This window comes from Dermacentor andersoni, chromosome 9 (assembly GCF_023375885.2).
Source record: "Dermacentor andersoni chromosome 9, qqDerAnde1_hic_scaffold, whole genome shotgun sequence".
Lineage (NCBI taxonomy): Eukaryota > Metazoa > Arthropoda > Arachnida > Ixodida > Ixodidae > Dermacentor > Dermacentor andersoni.
In genome coordinates this window covers 30,855,223-30,876,144 of record NC_092822.1, presented here as the reverse complement: position 1 = coordinate 30,876,144, position 20,922 = coordinate 30,855,223, and the positions used below count along the sequence as shown (strand labels likewise).

The 20,922-nt window shown below is 46.8% G+C and overlaps 1 protein-coding gene across 1 annotated transcript in view; it reads right to left on the bottom strand.

The window, feature by feature from the left end:
• Positions 1-18,395: 18,395 nt before the first annotated feature.
• LOC126527517 (ATP-dependent RNA helicase DHX30-like) overlaps positions 18,396-20,922 on the bottom strand; it is a 56,396-nt gene continuing 53,869 nt past the window's right edge. Inside the window, exon 19 of the mRNA XM_055068712.2 lies at positions 18,396-20,238. Coding sequence (XP_054924687.2) covers positions 20,228-20,238 — 11 coding nt within the window. The 3' untranslated portion in view covers positions 18,396-20,227. The remainder of the gene's footprint in view (positions 20,239-20,922) is intronic.

The window sequence follows — 20,922 nt, the reverse complement described above, 5'->3', positions numbered from 1 at the left end:
GGGCTCTTCGCTCAGCTATCATGGACCATGACATTTCGCATGGGCTCGTAAAAGGCACGCACGCGACACACAGTGGAAGCTCGGTTGCTGTGCTTACTTGCGATAAGTGCCAACGGCAACGGTTCTTTTTTTTTTTTTTGGAGGGCGTTTTAGTGCGGGGGCTACGCACTCGTGCAGTATTCCTGAAAACGTCCGGCTGTCGATATTAATACTGTTTCCTTTGTTGCGTGACCTGCCGCTATGCTCACGCAATCGTGTGTATACTGCACAAATGTCTGTGCAACACTCGCATTCCGTAGAATGGAGGAGTGTTTGAGAAAAAAAAAGTGATGTAGGGAAAAGAGCTTTCATGTGTTGCGCAAGAGGTACAGAAGCTACTAGCCCCGAGCTCTGCCCACATGGGGCGCTGCGAGCGGCGCTCGCGTGACGTCAGGGACAGGGCTCTCGCCTGTCGTCTGCTAGAGTGCAACGGGGTGTCTACGAAGTTGACATTTCCAAATTCCCCGAGTTTTCCAGGATTTCCCTGAGTGCCTTTGCAAAATTTCCTGAGTGATGCAGAACGATGGTTTATGTCAAGACGGGCTGAAGCCATATCGCCCGATGCTGTTACCCTCTAGTAAGCATATGGAAAAATAAAAAATACGACTTAATCCACTTTGAATACTACGGAGAAGTGTTTATGTTATTCAAAAAGAGAACAGAAGGGAGGGGTTAGTAAACGCGCAGCAAATAAGATGTCTTCGAAAAAAGATTGCAAATCGAGTCGGACATTCTCAAATGCGAATAAAAAGGAGATACATACAGAATCAAATATTTGTGAATATGAGCTATATCTATCAACCGATAGCAAGCTCAGTGATATGAGGCCCGAACTTTGTCACACTGGAGCTCGTAAGTCAACCTCAACTGTCTTGACATACTCTCACCCCGCGCACGACGCCTCAGTGTTGTGTTTCACTGCTTTAAAGAGTTTATTTTAGTTTGGATGAGGGACACCTGCATCTCGGCATCAGGCAACACTTAGTTTCTTGAGCTCAAGTTCCTTCAAAATGGCGGCAGCACGCTTTCTTTCCCGTTCATTCCTCAATGCGTAGGTCCTTTCTGTTCTTGTCCGCCTTTCGCCACTCGTTCGCCCCACGCAACATTTGAAGCATCTTCTTGGTCGGTTGCACAGTCTATGTCCGATTTTTCGAACTCTCTAGGGGCCGCGAAAGCGTCCGAAAAATCAGCCAGTTGGAAAAAATAAATGCATGTCATTTATTGCCCTTAAAGGCTCAAACCGCCACAGGCACATTCGAAAACCCTCTGAAGGCCTGTAGGCACACGTATTAAGTATATCGTTGCTCGTACTGTGACATGAGATACCGGGTGCACGCGTGTATAATTAAGGAATACATACTGTGTCCCGTGGCAATAGCCCCATCCCACGCTTGTTATGCCTAAGTGCAATGCTTTTGCTTACGCTTCACCAAGTAACATTTATGTACAGAGGCGAAGCTGACTTTCGGGACCGGCATTATGCAACGCACCGTGCTTTCCAAGCTTCGAAGCCAATCCCGATGACCACAAAGGTGGAGTGCGTGCCATTGCCGAGAGCAGTGAATTCTTTCAATGAAAAACACGGCACCCAACGGCAGGAACCTCAATAGCGAACGTCGAAGCAGCTATAGCGTTGCCGCGGTGGTGGCTACGGCTGCCAGCGGATCTGCGTGCGAGAGCGCCGGTTCGAGGCGGCGAGGTAATCGAAATGGCAGCGGTGGTGGCTTTGATTAATGCCGTTTCGGACCTGCGGTCACGGCAAAAAGTCCCGAAAATCGGACGGCGAAGGGTTCTTGCGTCCGAAATTTCAGACGTTCTGATACATTGGCTCTATGGGGTACGCGGTGGTGCCGCAAAGCCGTCCAAATTATCGGCCATCAGGAAAGTCGGTCGTTGACTGTACACTGGCCACTCCTCCAGCCGATGACAGCGCGTCAAAGACGATTCATTACGATTCCTGTCTGTTACTCGAGCCAGCATTACCGCAACTTTCGACCCTTTCAACAATATTACAACTAATTTTCCCTGATAGAGGCACAAATTCCTTGAGTTTTCCCTGAGTTTTTCCAGACTACTCAAAATCCCTGAGAATTGCCAGTTTTCCCGGTTGGTAGGCACCCTGTGCAAGCAGGGTATGCTTGCCTCCCAAAGTGTTTTTGTCTGTTCGCTCTAATTCTCTGTGATAAGACACTTCTGACAGCTCTTTGAAATAGCTTTCCCGGCCCTTACCGGCTGAAAATCTTATACAAACGGCTTACCGGTCTATTTCTCGAATGCAGCGTTTACAGTGTTTGCCGACGGATCTCGGTCCAGCCGGTGCAAACTTGTAACCTTTAGTGCGCGGTTGTACCTCCTGGGGACGTATTCTGCGACGATCGCTTTCGGCGACAGTATCGCCTAGGCGATAGTACGGCCGTCAGGCGCGCGCCGATTGGCTGGTTGAGCAAATCGGATGACGCAGTGCTCCACCAGCCAATCAGCGCACGCCGATGGCAAAGCCGTGGCCAAGGCGACAGTATAGCCGAAAGTGATCGTCGCAGAATACATCCCCTGCATGAGCGGGAGTTTAGATGAATAATCAAACTATAAGAGTACAAATTAAAATAAAGCGCCTGATTAAGACACCAGAGGAACATTTCCTATGTTTCAACAAGCATGTTACAAATGCTTGCTACATATAGCTTCTACAATACTTACCTTGATTTTAACGTGTGAAAAGTTGTTTTGTCATGACTTGTAGCTAACGCTAAAACACTCAGTTTTCTCATTTGTTCACTGAGACTTCCCGCAATAGTACAAGGTCTTTACTAGCGTTCAGATTGGGATTCTGCTGGCGCCGTTTCCTCTTTGTACTTACCAAAGCTAGGTTGTTTGACGCCTGCTGTAAGAGGCAGCAACTAAAATAAACGAGTTGAGTCTGTCAGGTGTTGTCAGTATACGGAAAGGCAGTGTCCAGTACTCAATACCTTTTAATGCTAGACGTTCAACTCGTCTCCGTAATTGACAGATTCATATTGCTTCGGGAAGAGTTAATTATGACAGTTCGTTTTGCAAAGTTGACACAGCTGCTCAACCCTTATGCAGGGTGATGAAGTGATGACAGAGTCATATGGGGGGGGGGGCGGTGATGAGAGAGAGAGAGACGGGAGAACTAAACTTTTATTTTCTAAAACGGTAATCCGAGTCAGGATCCAGCTCACCCTAGGTGGTAGGAATCCTCATTCCAAGAACCCTCTGGCTATGGCTGCCTCCACGGCCCGGGCGACGAGACTGCGTTGGTCGTCGAGGTCATCAGAGGAAAGCTTGGCCTCCCACGTTTCAGTTGTGGTATAGATCTGCGGCGAGTTGGGGCGCTCTTCTTGTGCTTTTATGAGGTGGCCTTCTTTGAAGTCGTCTTGTGGAGCTTGTGAGGTGGGGTCTGCGGATGTACCATGCAGTGGGCAATCCTGGACCATGTGTTGCAGGGTGTCTGGGACGTCGCAGTGGGTGCATATGTACGACTACTGGGTAGGATATAGTCTGTGCATGATTATTCCGTATACCTAGGTGTTTGTCTGTGTAGGAGGCGGAGGATGATTTCTTCCTCTTTGCTCAGATCCTTCTGTGGTGAAGGGTACGTTCATCTGCTGAGTCTGTGCCGTTGCAGAAGGTCGGAGTACTTTAGGGTGATGTCATAAACATTGATGGCCGGCCTGGTGTGGGATGGCAGGAAAGCCCGGCTGGTATGCTCGCGGGCAGCGGCGTGTGCCGCCTCATTTCCTGTCATGCCCTGATGGCCTGGAACCAAGTTCATGTGGCTGTCGGGGAGTAAAGCGCGTGCGACGTGATTTCTAAATATTTTGAGTGCGGTTTCTGATATGCGTCCTTTTCGATAGTTGCGAGCTGCTTCTTGGGAACCTGTTAGGATTACCGCTACTTCAGGGCAAGTTGTGATTGCCAGAGCGATTGCCGCTTCCTCTGCAGTCTCGGCGGCTCTTGTTCGGATTGTGACAGCTGCGAGTTATTTGCCTTGGTGATGCGTGACGCTTAGGGCAAAGGCGTTCCGTTTAAGGTACCGGACAGCATCGGCGTACTTTGTATCAGGGTCCCTCGCGTATTTGTTGCTGAGGGCACGGATTCTGCTTTGCCGACGCTCCTTATGGTAAGTTGGATGCATATTACGCGGTATACTTGCAACGCTGATACAGTCCCGGACTGCAGGTGGGATTCTTGCTTTCTGGTCTGTGTCTACAATGTAGCTTTCACTGTAGTTGAGGTAGCGCAGAAGTGCACGTCCAGTGGGTGTGAGCTTGAGCCGTTCTAGTTGGCTAATTTTATGAGCCTCGACAAGCTCTTCCCACGTATTGTGGACGCCGAGTTTGAGGAGTTTCTCCGTTGATGCCATGGGTGGAAGGGTCAAGGCTACTTTGATTGCTTTTCGAATGATAACATTAAATTTCTTTATTTCAGCCGGCTTGAGCGTCAAGTAGGGAGTTCCGTAGGTGATACGGCTAATTAGGAGAGCTTGAATTATGCTTAGTGAGTCTTGCTCCTTGAGACCGCTTCTTTGGTTTGTGATCCTCTTGACGAGGTGTGTAACTTGTGACAGTGTGCGTCGGAGACGTGGGAGAGTGGCCGCCCCTGATCTGTCCTTGTGGATGTGAAGTCCCAGTACGCGAAGGGAGCCGACTGTAGGTATCTGTGTTCCGTTGAGCGAGACGCTAGGATCGGGTTCAATATAGTTGGGTGGCCTTCCTCGTGTCCGTGCTCTCAGGACGAGAAGCTCCGACTGTTCGGGTGCGCATTGGAGACCGCAGTTTCGGATGTATCTTTCGATAATATCGACGGCTTCTCGTAGATTGCATTCTTGTTGTCCAGTAGTAGGTGCTTTGGTGCAGAGCGTCATATCATAGGCGTAAAGGGCATGGCATAGGTTCGGAATGGCCTTGAGTTGTTTTGGTAGCTTGATCATTGCGATATTGAAAAGGAGGGGTGAGATAACTGATACTTCTGGGGTTCCTTTGCAGGGTAGCCGAAATTTATCGCTGCGGATGTTGCAGACGCCTACTGTTGCTGTTCGGTGTGTCAAAAAGCTGCTGATGTGGTTATAGATCCGGGCTCCGCTGCCTGTATCTTCGAGGTTGCGGAGAATGGCTTCGTGGTTCACGTTGTCGAATGCGCCCTTTACGTCGATTGCCAGGATTCATGACTTGCGCATGTGATCAAGGTAGTCAAACAAGTCTTCTTTGAGGAGTAGGAATACGTCCTGCGTGGACAGATGCTGTCGGAATCCGAACATGGTGTACGGCAAGTGGCCGTTGTCCTCTAGGTATGGTGTTATCTTCTCGTGCACCATGTGCTCGAGGAGTTTGGCCACGCAGGACGTGAGGGAAATGGGACGGAGCTTCTCTATGCGAAGAGGTTTTTTGGGTTTGAGGATCATGGTGACCTCCGAATGCTTCCAGGCTGCTGGTAGGTACCCCTTTTCCCAGCAGTCGTTGTAGTACTGTAGCAGTGCTGTAGTGTCAGATTGCGGTGGTTGCGTAGGAGCTTATTAGTTATTCTGTCCTTGCCGGGACTGGTGTTTCTAGTGAGTTTGGCTAAGACTGCGTGGAGCTCTGCCTGGGTGAATGGTCGATCGAGATCGGGGTTTGGTGCACCGTCGTACGTCTTTCCTCTCGCTGACGAAGTGGGCTTGTCGCTGCTAAGCTTTTGCTGAAGCTCACGAAATAGATCATGCTCTGATCCAGCGTGATCGTGTATCAGTCTGCGCAGATCTTGCCTTTGTTGCGCTTTGGTGCGATCGGTAGCTAAGAGAGCGCGCAGCAAATGCCAGGTTTCCTTTGTTCTGAGTGTCCCTAGTATGCTGTCACAAAAGGTATGCCAATTTTGCCTGCTAAGCTGCTCCGCGTAATCTTGGGCCTGTATGGTGAGAAGGGCGATTCGTTGCTTTAGTTTTCTATGGAGCTGTTGTCTCTTCCACCTCTTCAGGAGGCTTCATCTAGCCTCCGAGATGAAGGAGGTGCCGGTAGACTGCGGGGGTGTTGGTGCATCGTTGGATGCTCGTTGTGTGGTTTTCTGAAATGATGAGGAGGCCCTTGAGCCAATGGCCAATGTCGTCGATTGTCGTGTTGCCACTGAGATTGTCTCTGAAGGACTTCCAGTCAGTTAGCCGGGCAACTCCAGTCTTGGTCAGTTTCCGGTTGTGTGCGATGTCAAGTTGGATAACGTGGCGGTCGCTTCCGAGCGTCTCCGAGAGTCGACTCCACTCGGCCCAGTGGACGTTCGCTGTGAAGGTAAGGTCAGGGTAGGTTGCTGCAGGCCACTCTCGTGGCCTGCAACGGGTCGTTCCAGAGGGTCAGCCTGTGTTGTGTGATGAAATGAGGAAATTTGCAGGCACAAGTTGGAATCAGCTAGCGCAAGACAAGGTTAATTGGAGATAGCTGGGAGATGCCTTCGTTCTGGGCAGTGGACATATAAATTGGATGATGATGATGATGATGATGATGGTGATGATTATGATGATGCCTCTGAAACCGTGCGGTTGCAGTCAACAAGAAGTCAAAGCTCATTAGTTGTGTGGGACACATTGAAATGATAACAATTCGCTCACGTACGAGTTCAAAATCGAGCACACTCATAGGAGGCCTGTGGTGTATAATTACGCAGCGGTGCATCGTGGAGTGGCGAAGTGAATGTTTCTTTGTTCGCACTTAAACCGAGAGGGTTCGAAAGATGGTGCTCCACGAAGTGCCTTAGTTTTCCTGTTCAAGGCAGCGCGAGCTCGGCTCTACTGCGTAGACTAAAACCCAGGCACTCCAACTTGAGCTGTAAAGGCTGGAGCTTCGTGGTTTCGATTTCGAAGTTGTAATCAACGTATATGTTTCGCGAGCAATAGGTACGTCGCCATGACGACGGCCGGTTGGCGCCGTTGTGAAAGGAGTGTGCCGTATCGTCCAATGAGGGCAGCTGCGGGCCTCCGTGAAAGATTCCATCGCCCTTAGTGGATTTAATCTCGAGCTTAGGAAGTCTTTGTGTCTCGCGAACTCTAAATGCATGGAAAGGGAGGATTAGTTTATTCTTTTTATTTTCGGCAACCAATGCACCGATTTTGATGAAGCTGGTTTCACTTCAAACATTAAAACCTAGTAACTGCAGAAAGTGAAGTTTGATTTTATGCAACGTAGCAAAAATTATTTAATCTTGCAAGATGAAAAAACGAAATATGAAAATGAAAACTCATGTTTCATATTTACAACTCTGTAACCCTGCAATAAAGATAACAATATCGCAGTTCTGCAAATCGTACCGAATAATACATCTAAAGCGTACAAAAGCGATGCGTTATACACCGCTCTGAATTATACCGATAATTTGCGAGTATGAGTTTTGCGAAACCTTCGTGAACACTTCATATTCCTCCCAGGCTCCCAATTCATAAATAAAATTTGTCCGTTTGAGCTAGTCTTATAGTTGCAATTGATATAACCGCGATATCTGTTATTGGTGCAGAGTTATGAATTTGCAAACTTCGTGCTTCTATTTCTTCTTTTTCTTTAGCTTACTGATTTCCGGCAACGCTCGTGAAAAAGCCGATGTCCTAAATCAAGATGCTTGCTATAGTTGCTAGAATTTAACATTATCTCCCGAACGCAACAAATTTCATTCAATATGTGCACCCGCTGGCTCATTAATTCATTTCTAGGTTTTACACACACTTTTATAGGGAAATCAAACTTGACCCCGACCTTGACCCCGACAAAGCTTTTATTTGAAGCGATAGCTCTTTGTACAGTTTATTTATTTATTTATTTATTTATTTATTTATTTCTCATACTGTCAATCCCTCATGGGATTATAACAAGAAGGACAAGTACAACAGTAAGAGCTGCGAACAGCAAAGCGAATCTAAATACAGTATATAAATACAAGAGCGTTATTGCAATGGCTTATGCTAGGCTAAAACAACAGTATTAAATACGCCATCACAGATTCGAGCTATGGGTAGAACTTACGACTACCTAGAAGAATTTGATGCGAAAAAGTAAAACAAACCAATTTAAGAAAAAAATCTTGTAATAAAATTAAGCACATGTGATAAAAGAAGTACGCGATAAACATAATAAACAGAATGCACTCATGCATATAATGCAATACACAAAACTGCAGTGTCCGTAGAAAAGTACTTATAGATAAAAAGTGTGTTCTCTTTAAAATACCAGAATATTAAGAAGCAAGGGGAAAACTGTAATATTAGGTAGCTAATAAAGTATGCACAACCTGCTATATGAATACAACAATCAAACCCCGGCCCTCAGTCCCCAGCAGCTGCCAAGCAACTGACCCCGGCGGCGGTCAGACCTGCGACGAAGCAGAGGCTGCTAAGAATACCTGGCTCCGGACAGGCCGCCATTGGAATCTGAACCTGGCAACGTCTAACGCTAGCACGTTATCTAGTGAGGCGAGTCTAGCAGTGCTATTGGAGGAATTAGAGAGCAGTAAATGGGATATAATACAGCTCAGTGAAGTTAGGAGGACAAATGAAGCATATACAGTGCTAAAAAGCGGGCACGTCCTGTGCTACCGGGGCTTAGCGGAGAGACGAGAACTAGGAGTCGGATTCCTGATTAATAAGAATATAGCTGGTAACATACAGGAATTCTATAGCATTAACGAGAGGGGGGCAGGTCTTGCTGTGAAACTTAATAAGAGGCACAAATTAAAGGTCGTACAGACAGGTCTACGCCCCTACATCCAGTCATGGTGACCAGGAAGTCGAAAGCTTCTATGAAGACGTGGAATCGACGATGGGTAAAGTCAAAACAAAATACACTATACTGATGGGCGACTTCAATGCCAAGGTAGGCAAGAAGCAGGCTGGAGACAAGCAGTGGCGTAGCAACAGGGGGGGCCGGGGGGCCGTGGGCCCCGGGTGCACGGGGCCAGTAGGGGGGGGGGGGGGGGGGTGTCATATACTTCTGAAGACACCCGAAAATTGTCGATATCCTCGCCTTCCTCGACTACCCCCCGGGGGGGGGGGAGGTGACAGAAGAGCTAAGGGCCCCGGGTGCCAGACGACCTAGCTACGCCACTGGAGACAAGGCAGTGGGGGAATATGGCATAGGCACTAGGAATAGCAGGGGAGAGTTATTAGTGGACTTTGCAGAACAGAATAATATGCGGATAATGGGTATACCTTCTTCCGCAAGCAGGATAGCCGAAAGTGGACGTGGAGGAGCCCGAATGACGAGACTTAGAAATGAAATAGACCTTATACTCTGCGCTAACCTTGGAATCATACAAGATGTGAACGTGCTCGGCAAGGTGCACTGCAGTGACCATAGGATGATAAGAACTCGAATTAGCCTAGGCTTGAGGAGGGAGCGGAAGAAACTGGTACATAAGAAGCCGATCAATGAGTTAGCACTAAGAGGGAAAATAGAGGAATTCCGGATAAAGCTACAGAACAGGTATTCGGCTTTAACTCAGGAAGAGGACCTTAGTGTTGAAGCAATGAACGACAATCTTGTGGGCATCATTAAGGAGTGTGCAATAGAAGTCGGTCGTAACTCCGTTAGACAGGATACCAGTAAGCTATCGCACGAGACGAAAGATCTCATCAAGAAACGACAATGTATGAAAGCCTCTGACCCTACAGCTAGAATAGAACTGGCAGAACTTTCGAAGTTAATCAACAATCGTAAGACAGCTGACATAAGGAAGTATAATATAGATAGAATTGAACATGCTCTCAGGAACGGAGGAAGCCTAAAAGCAGTGAATAAGAAACTAGGAATTGGCAAGAATCAGATGTATGCGTTAAGAGACAAAGCCGGCAATATCATTACTAATATGGATGAGATAGTTCAAGTGACTGAGGAGTTCTATAGAGATTTATACAGTACCAGTGGCACCCACGACGATAATGGAAGAGAGGAAGAGAGAATAGTCCAGAGGACATTGAAATCCCACAAGTAACGCCGGAAGAAGTAAAGAAAGCCTTGAAGCTATGCAAAGGGGGGAAGGCAGCTGGGGAGGATCAGGTAACAGCAGATTTGTTGAAGGATGGTGGGCAGATTGTTCTAGAAAAACTGGCCACCCTGTATACGCAATGCCTCATGACCTCGAGCGTACCTGAATCTTGGAAGAGCGCTAACATAATCCTAATCCATAAGAAAGGGGACGCCAAAGAATTGAAAAATTATAGACCGATCAGCTTACTGTCCGTTGCCTACAAAGTATTTACTGAGGTAATCGCAAATAGAATCAGGAACACCTTAGACTTCTGTCAACCAAAGGACCAGGCAGGATTCCGTAAAGGCTACTCAACAATAGACCATATTCACACTATCAATCAGGTGATAGAGAAATGTGTGGAATATAACCAACTGTTACATATAGCTGTCATTGATTATGAGAAAGCGTTTGATTCAGTCGAAACCTCAGCAGACATGGAGGCATTGCGGAATCAGGGTGTAGACGAGCCGTATGTAAAAATACTGAAAGATATCTATAGCGGCTCCACAGCCACTGTACTCCTCCATAAAGAAAGCAACAAAATCCCAATAAAGAAAGGCGTCAGGCAGGGAGATACGATCTCTCCAATGCTATTCACAGCGTGTTTACAGGAGGTATTCAGAGACCTGGATTGGGAAGAATTGGGGATAAGAGTAAATGGAGAATACCTTAGTAACTTGCGCTTCGCTGATGATATTGCCTTGCTTAGTAACTCAGGGGACCAACTGCAATGCATGCTCACTGATCTGGAGAGGCAAAGCAGAAGGGTGGGTCTAAAAATTAATGTGCAGAAAGCTAAAGTAATGTTTAACAGTCTCGGTAGAGAACAGTAGTTTACAATAGGTAGCGAGGCACTCGAAGTGGTAAGGGAATACATCTACTTAGGGCAGGTAGTGACCGCGGATCCGGATCATGAGACTGAAATAATCAGAAGAATAAGAATGGGCTGGGGTGCGTTTGGCAGGCATTCTCAGATCATGAACAGCAGGTTGCCATTATCCCTCAAGAGAAAAGTGTATAACAGCTGTGTCTTACCAGTACTCACGTACGGGGCAGAAACCTGGAGGCTTACGAGAAGGGTTCTACTTAAATTGAGGACGACGCAACGAGCTATGGAAAGAAGAATGATGGGTGTAACGTTAAGGGATAAGAAAAGAGCAGATTGGGCGAGGGAACACATGCGAGTTAATGAAATCTTAGTTGAAATCAAGAAAAAGAAATGGGGCATGCGCAGGACATGTAATGAGGAGGGATGATAACCGATGGTCATTAAGGGTTACGGACTGGATTCCAAGGGAAGGGAAGCGTTGAAGAGGGCGGCGGAAAGTTAGGTGGGCGGATGAGATTAAGAAGTTTGCAGGGACGACATGGCCACAATTAGTACATGACCACGGTAGTTGGAGAAGTATGAGAGGGGCATTTGCCCTGCAGTGGGCGTAACCAGGCTGATGATGATGATGAATAAAGTATGCAATATTACAAAGATTGTCCCACCTAAATTCAGACGAATTTTAGAAATATGCAAATGCCGCGTAGCAGGATATAACCATGGTAATGTTGTTTGCCGTCGCTTGGAGATACTTCGATTATCTTTCTTTTTTTGTATTCCGCCTAATTATGGAATTACCATTAATCAATTAACGAAAATTCTCTAATATCATAATTAGATCAATAGTGTCAATGACAAAATTCTAGAGGAACACGAGTAACTGCAGATACCGTTTTCTATTTCCCAATACGTGCTACATAAGTGTTTTTCGAATGTGAAAGAAACCCGCAAATACACGCAAGATTGCCGCGCGACTGGCCGCTTGTATGGCGGTTCGGATGCTTGTTTCGAGCTTGTTCTTTATTGAGATGTATGCTGTTCTGTGTGTTGTACGGGTGATTTCAATGAATATATGCCTTGTTCGCTTCATTTCGCTGAATTCTTGTAGCCTCTTCCTCACGGGCGTATGAGTCATTGCATTTTTTATTTGCTTACGGGGCTATGAGCCATTGCTGCTGATGATAGATGCTTGTTTTGAGCTTGTTCTTTATTGAAACGCACGCTGCTGTGTACGTTGTATGCAAGATTCCAATGGATGTATGCAGTGTTCGCTTCACTTTGCCGAGTGCTTGTAGCTTCTGCATTACGAGGGGGATGAGCCAGTGCATTCGTGCTTTCTTAGAGGGTTATGAACCACTGCTGCTGATGATAATTTCTGCTCACAGACGGACACGAAGAATGCCTACCACCGAGAGGCTAACATGCAGCTTCGCTGTAAAAGATGTCCAGTGGTACGCAGCTTCAAAATAACTCATTCTTTTTCGTGCACATTTCTGACATGTCTTTTCAATGAGTTGCTACTGCAGGGCTCTTGGACCTTCCGATATAGGCATGTGTCTGCGACACCACGTGGGATTACCCCCTCTGTGTTTCTATATTATGTTCTTTGACCAGTAAAATCCAGCTCGTAGGCAGTCAGCACCTGTGTTTGTCTCCCATCTTCCCGCACTTTGGTGCTTCGCGCTGCATTCACGCCATGAAACTATTTTGATTTCATTCTTGTACACTTGAACTGAGGCTTTGACCCTCTCTTCTTCTTACCTTGTGATAAAATGAACTGAATTGAATGCATGATGTTTACTGGCGCAAGGGCCAGGTATGCCCAAAGAACGCCATGCCAGTATTAAGAAGGAAAGGTGATGTTTTCTATTTATTTATTTATTGTTTGTTTGTTTTGCCGTCAAAAGATCTATTCATGCACACTTCACAGGACGCATTCACTTGCATTTAGAATGTAGAATCTTGCACGGTGGCTTCTGTGGGTCTACACTAATTACAGCTAGGCCTTCTATGCTGTACAAAATCTGTAAGGCAAACAGGACTTCACTTTATGACTCGGTTTTAATTTTGCAATTTCAACTGGTGAATAATTTGAAAAAAGATACAGAGGATTTTAATAATTAAGCTACAGTTTCTCATGCAAGTAATGTCCGCCTCTTCATGTAATCCACTTGATTGGAACGACAGGCGCTTTTGCAAAAACCCGTTCAAGAACTAAATAAAGAAACGAGACACGCAGGCAGTACCGCCAGCATCTAAATGGAGATATCGTACAATAACGTACCCGCGCATGAGCAACGAGTCTGAGAATCCGTGCAATCGCTGCACTGAGACTTTTTTTTTTTATATAGTGAACAACGCGAACGTATTTCATTGCTTTTTACGCCTAAGAAACCGCGGCTCGGCGGACCCCATTGCGACGACGGCACCCATTGACCGTGCATTGCATTGTGTGAAGATACGTATAGTGTTCTGTGCTTGTGGTTTGCAAAGGACCAGTCGTATTGTAGTTGCACAACTGTCGGCGGGCGCTTGCGCGGTGTTTCGCCTGAGCGCCAGCAGCCAAAAATATGCGGAGGGCGCCGTGTTATCCCTCATACTACGTCAGGGGCGCGCTCCCAGAAAATGGCGCCACGGTATGCGCTCGCCCCCCACTAGGGCGAGCAGTGGCGCCCCCAGTATACTGGCATGAGGGCATGCCACTGCCCCCCTGAAGGTAAAGCCCTTTGGTAATTTGAAAGTAGCGATACTCTCCTCCTCGCGACGCTTTCCTCCTCGATTCTCCTCGCCGGCTGCGCGCGCTGCGCACGGCACGCTTTTTCTCCTTGGATCCCAAGAACGGGCCGCACCAATCGACGGACGAAGGCGAACGATTTTGGGCCAGTTGCGAGCCCTAGTGGCGTGAAAAAATTTGAAAAACGGTGACAACAGCATCGAGAACGCTGAAGGTAACTTTTATGAGGTTGGGTTTCTACTTAAAGCCGTATGAATGGGGCATTCTGATGCAAAAGGAGCTTTGAGGTGAGTGCTATACTTCACTTTTTTTTTTCTGCCGCAGGATAAGATGCTTTCGTTGCTGAATTGAACGCTGGAGTTTTACGTGCGAAAACAAAGATTTGATTACGAGGCATGCTTCGAGAATGCTGAGGCACGATTATGATCGAGACTCCGGATAAATTTTGACCACGCTTCGTGCATCTGATCTAGTATTGCTTGAGGCACAGCCCTTTGAGTTTGCCTTTTTTTATTATTATTATTTCTTGCCTGTGCGCGCATGTGCACCACATGTATTATATCCAGCGTGCTTTTCTTATAATGAACTAGTCGCGAGTGCATCGTCCGTCCATATGTTTATCTTCTTAATGTGAAAGTAGCTTTTGCGCTGTGGTCTCTAAAACTGATTAGGACGGTTGTGCGCATTTTCAGTGCGAACAAGCGTGCGCGATCATGTGAACATCCCCTGCACATAGCCTGTATCCGTGAGAAAACCAAAAGCTGGAAAGAAAGCTCCCTACAAGACGCTATTTCGATTTTGAGTAGAACAGACAAGGGATCCTAACAATCACGAAAAGTGCGATCGAGAGGCTGTACCTTCGCACATAATTTTTCACAGCGGAAAGCAGTACCTATAGTGCAGCATTTACGACTGAATAACAGTTGTCGACGTGCGAGGTGATGGAGTCCAAGCAGAATATTCAGCATACTGAGGATAACCCCATTTTTATGCAACGCACAACTTGTGGCAGCAAAAGCGCTTATGAGCAGGCCGGAAGTAAGAAAGGCGCCTTACCTCACAAACAACACTGTTCTTTGTCGGAACACAGTTATTTCGACCACTGTTGTGCAGCCACTGCTTCTTGCGCATGCCGTCACGCTTTCCTTGTGGTATCACAAAAACTGCATAACCATCTTCAGGCCTCTCACTGCAGTTACATGCGCTACAGCACGGCATACAGCACAACACCGCAGGGAAAAACAGCGTGCAACGTTCGCCGCACCGAGCCAGCCGAGCCAAGGAGAGAAATGGCGCCAACGAAAAAGAAAAGAAAATGCGCAAGCTAAACGCAAAATCCGCGCGTTTCCAAGGACAAAGGCAGGGAGACCAAAAGTCGCGCCGGAAAGTGGGCACAAATCCTGTTCCCCTAAAGCCCCTTGATAATTAGGTTCCCCCGGAGAGGACGCATGATGGGCGGCGGCAAAGTTCATAGAGTGGGGGTATTTTCAAATTATCAAGGCCCTTTATACCTGAAGGGTCTTGCTTATCGTGACTCACTCCAAGGGAAACAACCTAGCGCCGTCCCTGACAAGCACGGTTATACATATGTAAAAGTTCTGTTGTCGTGATGCGGTGCGGTTATCGGTCTGCAGCGGTCCTTGACGCGCGCATTGCGAGAACGCGGAGTCGCAGAGCTCCGTAATCGTTACCGCTGTATATCCGTAACGCGTGGTTCGGAATGTGCACGAAATAACAACGTCGCCAAGTTCTAATGGTTACGTCCGGTAACAGTGGGTACGTCAAGAGGTTTTATCTACGTTACTAACGATGTCCCTTCCTTTTTAAATGCGAAGCGTTCTTTGTCTCATTCGAGGCACTTAATTGGGGTGGGCATACCGTCCCGCGTCGCTTCGGGTCTTTTCAATTGTTAAAAAAAAACAGCAGGTCCAACGAGTTGGATTCTACATACAGCGAAGCTTTGTGTGAGTGCAAAAGAGTCGAGACACGAGTTAGTGTTATTTAGTGAATGTTCGCATGAAGTAACGCGGAAGGCTTTATTCGGGCATTGTAGAGATGCTAATGTAATGCCGCCGCCGCGGATGCGCGACGGCAAGCTTTCTGGTTCTCTATATTTATGTCTCCCACACGGCCGGCACCACCGCGCATGCGCAGAGAGCGCCATCTGGTGATGGTACAAGGAGACCAGCGGTGCACGCGGTGCGCGTCCTCCGCTGCGATTGGTTGGCATATTAGGTTATAGAGAACAGCCAGAGGCTGCAGCCATTCACGGTCACGTAACCCGGCTAAGTTCGCAAAAGCTCCGCTTTTAACATTGCTCGACGCCTAGCATCGAACCCTGGCCTCGTAGCAAAACTGCCCGATGCGCTAACCACTATGGCTCGCACGCATACGCCTCTCATTCCACCGCCATGCTACTAGCTCCGCGAGACGACTGGCGCGTGCCTGTCGTCGCGTAGCACGATCGAAAGCACGCGCACCGGAGAGCACGGGTGCGCACCCGTTTGACGAAAAACGCGCGAGCAATGTATCCAACCTTTCCACTGTCTTTCGCGTGCGTCAAGTCGCATGGCAACATGTTCTTTATATATAAAAGCGAGAGCGTGCTTCTTTCTCCCATTCTGCCTTTGTGGCAGCTAGCGCTGTGAGGCGCTGCTGTATTGCAACCATCATCGGGATCGGGCCAGATTCCCCCGTCATTTCCCTGTAGTGCCTAGCGTTACGTAGACGCTGCGGGACATTGTACCGCCTTCATGATCGCTCGAGGTAATGAAACAAGTTGTATACACAGTACTTCGTTGCCGGAGTAAAAAAAAAAAAAAGAAATATCAATCGTCATGCCATCGCCGTCATACTATAACGTCGCCGCCATCTTGCTACTGTCATCACACACACGCTCGCGTCGCAAAAAGTGCTTGCCTTACACAAACACGTTGGTCCATCTGGTAACGCTTTGCAGAACCCCGAGCGACGGTGAATAGCCAGTTACGAAATGTTTCACATATATATATGCTTATATATATATTTGCCATCGATAGTGGCCACCCCAGTCCAACTCACATCGGTGAAAGAAGGGATGCAAGAAAGTGTGCTAACGCACGTAAAGTGGGGTGAAGTGATCAGGGTTCGGGGCCATTCCCAGTGCGTGTATAGAGCGTTAGGATGTTATCAGTACACCTGTCAGACGGGGTGGCTCGACCCGATAAGACGGTGATGCCATTACTGCAGGCCGAACAGCATTGTATGAGACACGCGTCTGAGCCTACTTTAGCCTACTTTTAGTAAAAAACGGCACAGCCGAAGAAAAAAAAAAACGCATGTGTCGAATTCATATAATTTTGGATATTAAACATAGTATAACTGTTAAACGCAGCTTTCCCCACCAAGTCAGTTCGCATTTTTAAAAATCTCTTTAAAAACTACCCAATTCTTGGGGGGTATGTGCCATTTGTGCAAAGGAAACAACTATAATTACCCAGTCTTGATGCTGGCATACCGTCTTTACGTACGAGTGGGTCTGCAATCCTGCCTCAAAGGGACATACGTAAAAATGTTGAATCAGTTACTTCAGCTCGGTGGCTGGAAATCTTTTAAAGCGAAGCTGCCTTTGGCTAGGATTCCGAGATTTCTTCGTGGCGTAAAGTCGACAGAAAGCAATGGTGGGTCGATTCTGTCGGCAGTGCCGGGCAGAGCAATGGCTCATACCTCCGTAAGGCAGAGGCTACAAGCACTCAGCAAAGTGAAGCGAAAAGTGCATATATTGTTTGGAATCGTGCATACGACACACGTACAGAACAAGCTCAAAACAAGCGTCCAAACCACATAATTGACAAGACGCGCTGCGCTCCCGATAACAATGCGAATCACGTAGCGCTCCCCACATAACGTTTCCCGGTAAAGATTACTGCTGTGCAAGCTGCCGCTCCGACGGCAACTTGACGGTGGCGCGCTGTCAAAATTACCATTACGCCCGTTACTCCAAAATAGCAAAACTACCGTTACTCAAAAACCATAAAGTATTGCATACCACTCTCGGCAGTTGTAGCGGTTTTCAACAGCTTCGCGGGACATCAACTTTCGCAGGGCCGCGATGGAGAGTCAATTTGTTTCCGAGAAAGGGGGGGGGGGGGGGAGGGAGGACTCACTTAGGTCAGGTTAGCAGCCCCAGACCACTGAATAATGGCCGGTTGTTACGGTGTGTCCCAGTAAAACAGGCCACTGACTATCGAAACTGTGAGCACATAAAATTCGTTGGAATGGGGGCCCCCTCACTTCGTCATAATAGTGCATACATTATTATGACGGGCCCCCCTCACTACAGTGAGGGCTTTCTAAAGATTTACTAGCTAAGGAAACTGCACGTCGTATGCGAATTTCGCCACATAGCTCATGGCTTCACGGCATCACGACTAGCGCTGCCGGTAAGTCGAAGCATAAGGCGAAACATGCGCTGCCGTGAAGTCGCACATCAAGGAAAACTTCGCGTACAATCGGCACAGAGTCTGGGAGATCCCCCTTATTAGCTCAGGCAACCGCCGTCAAGTCTGAATAATCCGTGGGCTACTCTGTCGCCTTACATTAGCAGCAGCAGTAAGGTCCCTCAAATGCATCCTCGCCTCATTATCAAATAAGGTGTCATGTTCTTGAAGAAGCCAAGTAACACCACAGAGAAAGACATTTACCCACTGCCAGGTGTTATCAGATAAACCTTTACAGGATGTCACCTGGCCTTCCCGAGTGTGCATTACACACTGCTGTTATCACAAATACCACTGATAAACCACACAGAAACGCCAATGATTGAAAAACAATTTTCTATTTTCCTTTATTATTTTTCAGCTCACTAGAACAAAGCACACATTGCCACATGATTGGACTTCCCAGTGGCAATGGAGCTGCAGCTGTATCACAGATATATACTTTATATCACAGGTACCAGTATCGATGTACTGCAAAACACACATTTGTACAAGCTTATCATCTCAAGCACTGCTTGAGAAGGAGCCCATGTCCTACCACATTTAGGAAACGAGCACAAGTTTATAAAAACGAAAACAACTACCTTGAATGTTTTCTCTGGAAGACGGGTTTGAAAGTGAGTAAGTGTATGACCTCCAATTTAATTGGCAAAACTTGCAGAGGCAACAAAGTGGTCAATCAGATTAGTTGGTCAACTTGCATCATCTTAAGTGCAATGACAGAATACTATAGAAACAACAGCATAGTGTCTACTGCTGCATTTCAAGTTGCAGAGATGACTTATACAACCTTCTAAAAGCTTGCAGTTAGACTGTACCGCACAATACCAAGTTTCCGATCACTCCTTCGCCACCTCATACCATTTCCTATTGTACCAAAAGGCTACATGACTAGAAGGAAGCTGTACACAGACTGCCACAGAAATGCCAGGCACGGCCATGTTCACTTCTTGGCCCACAAATGAAACGAACACATTTTACAGAATTGAGCACTCTACTAAAAGGAGCAGCAACACTTTTCATAGCTTTTCATATATTTTTTTTTTTTGTGCTAAACAAGTTTCTGAAACTCGAAACTCTAGAATATATCCTGGCAGGCCTCAGAACACCCTTAACAATTCAGTAGATTTCCTGTGAACCAGTTTGTCCCGTTTTCCCCCAATGTGTGTCATGATGACGCGATGCATAAGTGGGCCACGTGGGAGCAACACACTGCACTGTTTTGGCGCACGCTCTTGTTTATGCTGGTAGTCCTTGCATGGCCCCATGCAGCAGTGCAACAGACCACTGAGTGGGCCAGAGCAGCCGAAACATTGCGATGACCTGCTCCCACTAACCAACTTATAGGAGAGCCAGTAAATTATTTTGGGTGCTTTAAGGCTTGCCAACTATTATTTTCTAGGTGTTTCAAGGTCTAGAGCCGTTGTTTAACGGGGGGGGGGGGGGGGGGGAAGAAGAAGAAGAAAAAAAAATGACTGTTGCATCAGTATGGCCGTCGGCTCAACAGGAGCCCTTTCAAGCTCTCACAAAAACCGTCTTGCAGTGAAGTATTGCGGCAAGCTCGGTGGCGCGGCCAAGACTCGCGCAAGGCTTCGTGAAAGCGAAAATGCATCAAACTCACTAGCAGTCTTGTTCACACTGTTTAAAAGAAGAAACTGAAGCCAGACCCAAGCTAGAACTTTGTCTTAACTACTTCCAAGTGGTTAAAATATCAGTCGCACTCAGCGTCAAAATAGTGGGTGGCCACTACCAGTACAGGCATACACTACCCCTGAAATAAGGGTAAGCAATATACATTTTTTGTTAACAGACAACAACTGCACCGCACTGGTCCAGAAAACAGGAGAATGAGGAATTAAACAAAAACAAACTGGCTTTTCCAAAAAGTTTCACTGAATTCATGAATTGTAACCTATTGAGGAGTGACTAAAACATGTGAGAAAGTGAAACAATACCCTTTTTTTTTTTTTTTAAGGTAATACACTGCAATAGACTGAGGTGCACAGTCTATGAAGATGAACAACATAAATGAAATGTGAAAGATGAAAAGTAGGAAAGCACACAAAAATATGCGACGTCTTGGTCCAGCAGTGACTGCTCTGACAGGTGAAGCACCACCTTGCTGTCATTTCCAAACATGAAGGTGCCGTGTCATGGCTTCCCTGAAAAAACACAAGAGGTGACACCAGTTGAAATGTCTGCGAGCAAGGCTGTCCTGACTTGTGAAGTCTGGGTGTCATCTAATTCTGGCCAGCATTAAAGAAGTCTGCTATGACTGCCTGGAAGACAGCTTTGAGCTCAAGTAATGGAACTAGGTTCGAACGAATGTTCAAAATTTTTGAATATTTGATGAGATATTATGCTATCTTGTTTGGATTATGCTATTTATTTTCGACGGAATTTCAGTACTTGTAATTTTCAAATTATACTGAAATATCAGTGAAAAAAACATGCACAAATCGGTGTTTTGGTTTCAGTGCGCAAGTCACTGACACGGCTCAAAGCCAAGACAAGCCAAAATGAAAGAATTCTTTTACAGCTGCTAATCTTTCAGATTCTAACATCCTTGCAGTCATGTGGCCGCGGCATCGCATTGAAGTTTCAGATGCCGTAAAGTGTCTCGATAAATTTGTGCACCTCATTTGTGCACATGACGCTGTAAAATGGCGCCATTCAGATTTTATCAGTCTTCTCAAATTCGTAGGCCAGGTGGTTTTTTCCACCCTCCGAGAACCATACAGGCTACACGACTGCTGTGCACGAATCTGCATTGACTTCGTCACCAAACCATAACTTGAATCACCGATACCCAGCAAAGTAGCACTGATTAAGTCTAATTGCAAAGG